This window comes from Carlito syrichta, unplaced genomic scaffold (assembly GCF_000164805.1).
Source record: "Carlito syrichta isolate Samal-C Ts95f unplaced genomic scaffold, Tarsius_syrichta-2.0.1 Scaffold301606, whole genome shotgun sequence".
NCBI lineage: Eukaryota > Metazoa > Chordata > Mammalia > Primates > Tarsiidae > Carlito > Carlito syrichta.
Genome location: NW_007245702.1, coordinates 321,313 through 332,455, shown reverse-complemented (window position 1 = coordinate 332,455; position 11,143 = coordinate 321,313). Strand labels below are relative to the sequence as shown.

Below are 11,143 nucleotides of genomic sequence, written 5' to 3'. Positions count from 1 at the left end.
GGGTAACTTGGCAAGACTTCATCTCTACAATAAATTTTTTTTTAAAAATTAGCTGGGTGTGGTAGCATGCATCTGTAGTTCTGTCTACTTGAAAGGCTGAGGTGGAAGGATTGCCGCAGCCCAGCCAGTCAACACTGGGGTAACTATGAGTGTGCAACTGCACTCCAGCCTGGGTGACAGAGTGAGACTCCAACTCAAAAAAAATAAAATAAAAATAAAAAATAAAATCATACAATGTACAATTTATAAGAAAAAGCACACTGACTATGGTACTATAGACTAACAATGGCACCAGGGTAGGAGCTCATAGACCACTCCATGTATCTGCAAATCAGTTGCATTTTTCACTTAATGTTCTGTACTTTCTTGAAAATATTTAAAAACAAGCTATGTTACTGACATTAAAAAAAAATATTTTGCCGGGCTTGGTGGCTCAGCCTATAATCCCGCAACTTTGGGAGGCTGGGGTGAGTGGATTGCCTGAGTCCGCGGGTTTGAGACCCGCCAAGGCAGCGAGACCTCATCTCTACAATAAATCAAAAAATCAGCCGGGCGTGGTAGTGCATGCCTGTAATTCCGGCTACTTGGAAGGCTGAGGCGGAAGGATCGCCGGAGCCCAGCAGGTCGAGGCTGCGGTGGCCGGGAGCAGCCACTGCACTCCAGTCTGGGCAACAAAGTGAGACTCCAACTCAAAAAAAAAAAAAAAAAAAGTATTTTATAAAATGGACCAAACTTTTAAAGTAAATTACTTTCAACTTAATAAATAAATAAATATCCTAAGACAAACTGAGACGTTGTTAGTTCACCTACAACTGTATCATGAAATCTTAAATTTAGCCTAAAATGATCATAATTCTTAGAATTTTTCAAAGAAAAATACCAATGATGTGACATTCTACATATATGTTAATAAATTTTGATTTACTAGTCTTTTTTGCTAACTATACTCTAGTCATGTGAGAAGTGTCTGTGTAAGAATGAAACTCCTTAGATATTCCTCTGGCAAGAATAGCTCTATTCTTGAGGTTTCTCTACATAAAACTTAACAGTAGAAAATGTGAGTGTCTAGATTCAAGGTCCTAAGTAACAGCAACATCATCAAAGTTTAAGAGAAATCTTTTAAACCAATAATACTTGTATCTCAGCAGTACTACAAGCCATGCCACCAAAAATGTCCTGAAGTACAAAAAATAAACACATATGAAGGAGCAATAATCTCAATTCTGTAGGTTCATCAATAAAGAGGAATTTAAATATATATATATATATATGGAAAAAGAACTGAAGTGAAATATAAAGTTGGGCACCTATAATTATCTTTTAAGCATTTTACACATGAACTTTAACATGCACAGAGAGTACTGTAAATGTATTAGTTATCTATATTCAGGGAGATTTGCATATTGTTTATTTTCAAGAAAGAATGAAAAAGTTCCTACAGGAGTGCTTTAGTTACTACTAACAAGAAGGTATCTGGTACCACCTCGAAAATACAGACACAGCCATTAAAAAATATCAGTTCTATAATCCCATCCAACTAAAACGTGAATAATATTTGTGCCCTTAAATGTCAATTACTTTCCAAAAAGTTCCATTTCAGAATATAATTTAGGCCCAGTAAATGGAGGTAGAAAGAACTATCTGTCTTTGAATGTGAATAAATCAAATTTTTTGCTTTTTTCTACAGACAAGATCTCATTATGTTGCCCAGGCTGGTCTCCACCTCCTAAACTCAATCAATCCTCCCACCCTGGCCTCCCAAAGAGCTGGGATTACAGGCATGAGACACTGTATCCAGCCATGAATGTGATTTTATATTTTCTCTTCATTGATCTAAGGAGACTCTGGTCATATAACTGAATTAATAAAGTCACATTTGCGATAAGTACATGGCATAAAGATGATTTCTGATGAGAATTTCAGCGGAAGGATGAGCAGAATAGTTGTCAAAGAATAACAAAATTTTGTAGTCATCATGTGATCCAGCTTCCCTTGCAGTGAGCATGAGCAGCTGGTTAAAAATGTTTGTGCAGCCGGGCTCGGTGGCTCAGCCTGTAATCCCACGCCTTTGGGAGGCTGAGGTGAGTGGACTGCCTGAGCCCGCAGGTTCGAGACCCGCCTGGGCAGGCGAGACCTCATCTCTACAATAAATCAAAAAAATTAGCCGGGCATGGTAGTGCGCGCCTGTAATTCCGGCTACTCGGAAGGCTGAGGTGGAAGGATCGCCGGAGCCCAACAGGTCGAGGCTGCGGTGGCCGGGACTGGACACTGCACTCCAGTCTGGGCAACAGAGTGAGACTCCAACTCAAAAAAAAAAAAGAAAAGTTTGTGTGTAATCCTAGCACGTTGGGAGGCCGAGACAAGTGGATTGCCTGAGCCCCCGCGTTTGACACCAGCCTGGGCAACTTGGCGAGACCTCATCTCTACAATAAATAAAAAATTAGCCGGGTGTGGTAGCGCGCGTATATAGTTCCAGCTACTTGGAAGGCTGAGGTGGAGGAGCTGGAGCCCAGCAGGTCAATGCTTGTGTGGCTATGAGTGTGCCACTTCACTCCCGCCTGGGCAACAGAGTGAGACTCCAACTAAAAAATAAATAAAGATTGTGGAACCAACAAGAAAAAGTGTCCCTGGTTTTCTATACCTTTTTGTTAGTACAATAATGGAGAAATTCACTCCTTGAAAACCGTGACAATGAAAGCTTTTGCCTATCACAGCAAGTTTACATGTATGTGTGTCTACTGCATTAGCAGTTATTTTCTCAGTGGTACTCTTAATTCCTGTAGGGACTGAATCATTAGCTGTAGTCAGTGTCTTTCTGGAGCAATAATGCCAATATAGTGATGTTTCATCAACACCGAAGTCGTATTTTCATCAGCCATGACCTGGAAAAACTCATCAATGAATTTATCTGCTGCTTTGTGATCAGTAGATGCTTTCTCACCACAAATCTTTAAAAAATGTAATGTCTTGTCTTGTAAAAAATTTCTGCAGTCAGTCTGTTAAATATTTAGTTCCTTTCGATCTTTGGTTCATCACAATATGTCTTTGCTCATTTCATGATCAGCATACCATTAAACATGTGTTCACTGAAACATTGATGGGTTCACTCAATACACAATCGAGATCTTCATTTTTAACCTTATGCAGTGTTTTTTCTAGTTTTCATTGGTTTCTTCAACAATTCATCCCTCTGTTTCTTCAGATCATACACGGCAGTCATTTGATGACATACTCTTCAAGACATTTCACACTGACATCATCGTCTAGTTTCTCCAAAAGCTTAACTTCCTATATTATAATCAAAAATGCTTCCTCTTTTTCTTAGTGTGGTTACCTATTGGAGAATATGCAGGCCTTTTTGACATTTTCAACAATATCTTTACACCACAGAACAAAGAATAAGCAAAGAAACACAAAAAGTAATACAGGTAGGTCTTGACCCCATGTAGGGCATCCTGGGGAACTGCCATTGGCACATTCAATCTGCACACATTTTATTATTCTTGGTGGGAGTCTGTACATGGAAGAATCTGGGCATACACAGAAAAGATATACCACAGCTGAAAGGGGCCCAGACGAGGGGGCTCGTGTCTGTAATTTAAGCACCTTGGAACGCTGAGGCAGGAGGTTTGCTTGAGCTACATATAGGTCAATGACTCAATTAGCACAACCTTTCATTTTAACCATCTCACAGCTACAGGTAAGCACTTCTTTGCTGACTTTTTCCACTGTTCAGGATCTTTACTGATTCCTATATGTGAGTTCAGATCCTTCAGAGGGATGCCAGCAATGTTAAGTCCACTTCACACAGAAATACTTGAATCCCCATACTTTACAAGGATTCATCCATGACAACTTTCAGAGTGAATATCAAGCCTTTGCCCAATGAAGAAACAGAAATGAACAGTGTCTAGATTATAGCCACTTCCAATAACATGGTTTTTGGGAAATGCACCCAACCGCCAAGATACTTAAGATATCCAGTGGACTGTAAACTACCATCAGTTTGCAGTGAAGACTATATTGGGTAATATAGTGCTAATACTGGAACTCATGAGATGGATATATTTCACTAGACTACATAAAGGCATGTTACTCTTTTTTCTGGACATATACTTGCTATAATAATTACTAAGTTGGAGTCTGCAGTGACAAGGCAATATTTGCTGGAAACAATATTTGGCATTTTCATGAAAGGTCTGCCATGCTGAAGATCTACTGTTTCACCCTTCAGTTTTCCTTCATCAACATCCACAAAGGCAAGTTTATCACTCATACCTTTTAATGAGATGCCCATAGCACAGGCCAGGCAAACGGATTCAGCTCCTAAAACGGAGCACTTATTGTGATGAATGGCCTCCTCTAAAGTAAAATTCTTACTAAATTCATGCTTGACAGTCACCATCTTGGAAACCTGAGTGAGATGCATGCTGCCTGGTGGGGACACAGAGCTATCTCCAGACAAAGAAAATTTCCTCCCCAAGTACCTATTCCTCAGCTGCTCTGTAGAACTCCTGCAGCTCAAGCTCTTAACTGCTTACTCAAGAAGTGGGGAAAAGCCAGGTTTGGTGGCTCAGCCTGTAATCCCGTGCTTTGGGAGGCTGAGGTGAGTAGATTGCCTGAGCCTGTGGGTTCGAGACCCGCCTGGGCAACTTGGCGAGACCTCATCTCTACAATAAATCAAAAATTAGCTAGACGTGGTAGCATGTGCCTATAGTTCCAGCTACTTGGAAGGCTGAGGTGGAAGGATCACCGGAGCCCAGCAGGTCAAGGTTGTGGTGGCCAGGAGCCTGCCACTGCACTCCAGTCTGGGTGACAGAGTGAGACTCCAACTCAAAGAAAAAAATAAAAGAAGTGGGAAAGAGAACGGAGGAAAGCAGCATAAAAGTTCAAGACCAGATCAGGTGCTGTGGCTCACACCTAAAATTCCAGCATTTTGGGAGGCCTAGGCAGGAGGATCACTTGAGTCCAGGAGTTAAATACCCGCGTGGGCAACACAGCAAGACCTTGTCTCTACAAAAAAAAAAAAATCATATTACTTGGACGTGGTGACACATGTCTGTGTTCCAGCTATTCAGGAGGCTAAAGTGGAAGGATCATCTGAGCTCAGGAGGTCGCAGCTATGTTGAGCTGTGATTGTGCTACTACACTCTGCCCTGGGCGACAGAGTGAGATTCTGACTTAAAAAAAAAAAAAAAAAAAAGTTCCTTGAAGTGAGAAATGTTTTGATCATTTAATGTTCCCTCACCCTCTTCTACTGCAGCTGTGTAAGGCCTCACCCAGCTTGTGCAAACTCCACATGTCTACCACCTTAAAATGTTATTTTTAATGAAATGAATATATAGTAATTTTTTATGTCATTAAGATACTTCTGAAGTAACAGACTATGATAATTAAGGCTAAAAGTAACTCTGGCTTTGTCTTTCTTTTTTTTTTGAGTCGGAGTCTCACGCTGTCACCCAAGCTGGAGTACAGTGGTATGCTCACAGCCACCGCAGCCTTGACCAGCTGGGCTCAGACGATCCTTCCATGTTGGTCTTCCAAGTAGCTGGAATCATAAGTACACCACCACGCCCAGCTAATGTGTTTTGATTTATTGTATAGATGATTTCTCACTATGTTGCCCAGGCTGGTCTCAAAACCGTGGGCTCGGGTAATCCTCTTGCCTCTGAACCCAGCCAGCTTTGCCTTACAAAGTGCCATGTTTTGTTACTTAAGCAAGCACTAAATCTTTGCAATCGTTTCTCTAATGGTGCTAAAATCACTGAAATTAAGTGTGACAGATGCAAAGAGAAATAAAATGATAAAGGTTCTAATCTCCACTCTAACACTTAGACTTTGAAGAAGTTTAACTCGGTAAGCTTCTTTTCAAAAATTATTATAATGTGATAATAAGACGTGCCCTAACTACTTTACATGGTGTTGCTGTGAGAATTAAAGCTGTAAGGAAAAAGTACAGGGAACTTTAAAAACATAATTATTGCAAGTATTTGTCAAAGTATGTTATTCAGCTGGTGACAAAACCAACTCCTCCACTTTGTCCTGATTCATGAAAATGACATATTAAAAGAAAAAAAGGAAAGAAGGGCATAGCAGATCTTTATTTCTAATGTCTTAAAGAAAAGAAGGTGATCGAGGGGGGCGGGGGATGCGGGGATGGAACCAAAAAACAAAAAAGAGAGAGAGAAAGTCATGGACTTTCTCATGAACATCTATTCAAAATCAAATTTCTGCTTCTTTCTCCAATCACATTTTCCTTTATAACAAAAAAGAACTGTGAAAAACAAAAAGGCTTAATCCATTAATTAAAATGATTTCTCAGACAGGCTTGGTGGCTCAGCCTGTAATCCCGCACATTTGGGAGGCTGAGGTGAGTGGATTGCCTGGGCCCGCGGGTTCGAGACTCGCCTGGGCAGCGAGACCTCATCTCTATAATAAATCAAAAAATCAGCCGGGCGTGGTAGTGCATGTCTGTAATTCTGGCTACTCAGATGGCTGAGCGGAAGGATGGCTGTGGCCCAGCAGGCGAGGATGCGGTGGCCGGAAGCGGCCACTGCACTCCAGTCTGGGTGACCGAGTGAGACTCCAACTCAAGAAAATAAATAAATAGAATAAAATAAAATAAAATGATTTCTCTAATATACATAAATTTTAGCTCATAACTCTTTTAACTACATTTTTTTAAATTGGCAACTCTTAATACATGTTTACTTCTCTGTATTATGTTAATAAGAAATTTGATGAATTCTTTTCACTTTTCAACCAGTTATTTGATATTTTGTACCAAGCTGCATTTTGTATGTAAATAAAATACTTCTATTTCAAAGTACTAGGACCTTTCCTAACCACATCAAGAAGAGTATAACACCTTGGCACTGGAGAAACAAAAGTATCATTTAGTCATTATAAAGAAGGGGTTAGCAAACTTTTTCTATAAAGATCCAGAGAGTGAAATATTTCAGGCTTTGTGAGCCATATATGGACCGTACGGCATGCTCTTCTTGTCCTCCCACAACTCTTCAACCTCAATTCGTTAAAAATGTAAAACATATTCTTAATTCTTAGCTTAAGGGTGCTATAAAACTATAAAGTATTAACAAAACATCACAGGAGTTCTAATTTCTAGAAAAAAAAATTATATACCTATAACAACCATACTGACAGGTAAAAAAAGGCAGAAAATAATCTAGATTATAACAATGTGAGTTTCACTATCCAAAATGAACTATAAGTAATTAACAAAACAATAAACCAAAATAACTCTAAATGTTCTAGATGTTTAACTTAGGCTTACCTTTGGCTGTGGCATGAACCACAGCAGCCTGAGAAATGACTTGATAAGTTTCAAAACCCAAATAAGACAAGACTGAGACTAACAGGCCTTTTTTCAAAGTTCCTGGGTTTCCCATTACCTGTGGAAACAATTATGGTCAGTCATAAAACTTAGAAAATCTGAAGGAACTGCTAACCCAAACAAAAATTACATCGATTTTCTTTCACACCCAAAGCAATCATTCATAATACTGGAAGCTAAAAAATCACTTCCTCAAATTTTTCAGTAAAATTATTACTATTATTACTTTTATTGTCAGGATTTCACCCTGTTGCCCAGGCAGGAATGCAGTGGCACAATCAAGGCTCACCATAGTCTCAACTTCCTGGGCTCAGGTGCTCCTTCTACCTCAGCCTCCTGGCTAATTTTTTTTTTTTTTTTGTACAGATGAGGTCTTGCTATGTTGTCCAGGTGGGTGTTGAACTTCTGGGCTCAAGCAATACTCCCACCTCAGCTTCCCCAATTGCTGAAACTAGTTATGAGCCACCACACCTGGTCAGTAAAACTATTTCATAGTGTATCTTACTAAAAAAAAGATACAGCCTAGGAGTGGTTGCCCATCTAAAAATCACACTCAAGCTGGTAAGGAAGATCTACAATTCATTTGCAAACACACGGATATTGCAGTCGTATGAAATAAAACATGAGACACCAACACATAATAAACAGCAATCTTACAAACAGACAAGATAAATATTAAATATAGAAATTACTACATATAAAAAATATACATGGCTTTAAGTGACGATAACTTCGAAAGCAACCTATGAAACCCAGTTTTTACATAAATGAATAAAATAGAGAGTATATCCAAACAGATCTGGAAATTCATTTTCATAATTATGTACACATTCTTGAGATCAATGGCAAAAGAGGCACATATGGATACCACTCCAGCAATTCTTCCCCTTCTCCACAATTTTTCTTTTTAACACAGCATCATTTTTTCCTTTTCTGTTGAATCATTCCCATCAACATAAAAACAAGCTACACTGTCTTTGTAAGCTGTAGTTTCTCCCATCTTATCTAAACATAAAAATAAAAGCTTCCTCTTGACTCCATGTCTCCTGACTCTTCTCAGCAAAAGTCTTCAAAAAAATGGTCTGTACTGTCTCTACTTCTTCCTTTCCCATTCTCTCTTGAACCCACACACATCATCCTTTTATCCTCACAACTCTAGATAGTATTCTAGTTAACAGAATAATATTCTAGTTAATAGAGTGCTGCCATTTCCTATGGTCAATTCTGAATTTTCTTCTTACATGATGTATCAATAGCATTTATAAATGGATGTTTAAATTCTTAAACGGTTTTATTGAGATATAATTCATATACAATAGCACATGTCTAAAGAAAATGGTGATAATCAGGAACAGGCACTGCAATGGGAACATGTGAGCCACAGTAAACTATGTGCATATTAAGGGAGGTAAAGGAAGACAAAGGTTTTTAAATAAGTAAGGAGTATTACATAATTGTTTTGAGAAAATTATCCTTGGTTACAAGGATCAATAACAAGGGTAGTGCTAGTCCACAGTGGAAGAGGCAGTAGCTGGGCAGATGCCCTTGCAGAAGTATTGTTTTATGTAAGGTTGCAATGTTTTTTGTGATAGGTTACGGTTTTTGCAGTCTTTTGTGATAGCTGTTGCTATCAGACATTCATGTATGAGAACCCTTCCTACATGGCATTCCCTGGCACTATTTGTCAGGGTTTTTTGGTTGTTGTTTTTTTTATGTTTTAACATGAGTGACTCCATTTTGATCCTGAAACTTATCCAAGGTTTGTCTCTTATGTTCATTAACTACTGTATTCCCAGAGCTTAGAACACACCCTGACACATAAGCCCTCAGAACAAATCTGCTCAAGAATAAATGTTCAGTGACGGGTATTTTATAATATAGCTTACAAATAGAAAAATGAAATCTCTCCTCAGTCACCCTGAAATAGTCCAAATCTCTGGAAACTCCCAGGGAATAAATATCTCCAACTCAACTTATTAACATCGTGCAAAGTGAAAGGTGTAGGAAAAAGCAAAACAAAATAATAACTCATGAGGAAAACTGATGAACTTTAAAATGGTAGCATAGTTCCAACTCCCAGAAAAATCAACCAACCTGGAGAAAAGATTTTCATTATTGTTTTTGACTTATTAGAGTTTTATTACTTCTGCATCTTTCTCGTCCCTCCTGATCTTGACTTTTTTCCTATCCTTTTCTACCCTGCTTCTCTAGTTTTCAGTTTTTTAACACAGTGATTATATGAAGCTCATGGGTTCTAAAGATACTCTACCATAAAAGATGACATTTCCCTAGCTGTGTGACTTGGGTACAGTTATTTAACCTCATTTCAGCTTCCTTAAAAAAAATTTTTTTAAATAGTTCTTACACAATAGAGGAGATATAAATATTAAATGAGGTACTGTTTAACACCGTGCTAATCCGTAACACGGTAAGCCTTCAATAAATGCTAGTTATTGCTATTTAAATTATGATCACTGCACTAAAACGGGACTTAAGTCGCTGCTCTAATTTGGAAACTTTAGGCTAACCAGTTTCATACTTAGTACTCCTCCCATCCCTCTGCCTGTATCATCTAAAATCTCCTTTGGCTATTAATATAAGCTTTTCCCAGAAAAGGGATTATGCCGTACTGTCTCTTTAACCCCCAGCCCCACAATAATTCTGAACAATTTTAACTGAGTAGGCAGTTAAAAGTGCATTTTAGAGTTTAAAACAATGAATTACCTATTTCAAGTAAACTATATCATATGCACCAGTGCCCACCCCCCCCCCATTCCCTTTCAAGAATAAACAGAGGCGCACGGACTAACAGAAGTGACAGAACTGAAAAACAAGACAACATCCCGTCATCCTTCCCTCACGTCACACGGATACACCAAGCAACTCAGAAATAATTATCCCAAAAAAGTTCCTCAGTAGTACGAAATCTCTGCTTTCGAATCGTAGGAATTTTCAAAATCATGCTACAAACTTTTCAAAGTTGGCTACATGGACAACCTCAAGTCGGTATCCCGTAACATGAAAACTAGCTCACCGTGCTCCAGGTTCTTTCCCGGGCCTGTTCTACAAGTTTTTAACGGGAAGGGCAGGCATGAGGCCGCCTGTCGGGGAGACGTTCCCCGTCCTCTGACCCCACCCGTTTTCACAGAAAAAAGCGCAGGCTTGCGAAAGGGAAAGGACCCGTCCGTGGCTGTCACAGGGAGCGCTCCACGCACCAAGGCCCGAGTTACTTCCTCCGCCCACCACATTCCCATCGGTGGCGCGGGGCGGCCAGGCCTCAAGAAGCGGAAGTCCGAACCCACCCGGTAGGGAGCAGCGAGAGCTGGACGGCGGGGGTACCTCAGAGCCGCGGAGTCGCCAGGGGCCGCAATGCCCGCGGCTGCCGGAAGTTCCCGCCAGGAGCCGAGCCCCCGTCCCAAGGGGAGGAAGCGCCACAGCCGAGCAGCCACCGCCATGACCTACAACTCGCCCGCTGACCCTTCACGCCTTCGAGTCTCCCGAGTGGCGAGCTGGGCCAAAAGAGCGTCAGTCATGCTCGAGAGAACCGCGCCCGCCCACTTCCTGGCCAGAGCCGCTTCCCGCCCCTCGGCTTCCGGTCTACGGGTTTAGGGGGCGGGGATTTATGGCCCTTCTGCGCCTGCGCCCAGTGGAATAGAACGCGCTATTTGGGCTCTCTACCTTTTTTCTGCTCCGTCGCTCCGTGGCTCTTTCATGGTTTTGGCACAGGGATAGATCACCTGAACAGAATTGAAAACTCAGAAATAGACCCAATAATATATGTATGCAATA

The 11,143-nt window shown here is 40.4% G+C and overlaps 1 protein-coding gene across 5 annotated transcripts in view; it reads right to left on the bottom strand.

Annotated features, from left to right (window-relative positions):
* The window catches only part of RMDN1 (regulator of microtubule dynamics 1), a 42,426-nt gene extending 31,551 nt beyond the window's left edge, over positions 1-10,875 (bottom strand). For 4 of the 5 annotated variants that reach the window (XM_021710837.1, XM_021710839.1, XM_021710838.1 and 1 more), the window contains exons 1-2: positions 10,657-10,875; positions 7,295-7,412 (exon numbers count right to left, since the gene is read on the bottom strand). In XM_021710837.1, the coding sequence (XP_021566512.1) occupies positions 7,295-7,412; positions 10,657-10,809 (271 nt within the window). In that variant the 5' untranslated portion in view covers positions 10,810-10,875. Of the gene's footprint in view, positions 1-7,294; positions 7,413-10,388; positions 10,476-10,656 lie in introns of those variants that run through there. The other variant, XM_021710841.1, reaches the window with a different exon arrangement.
* Positions 10,876-11,143: the final 268 nt, after the last annotated feature.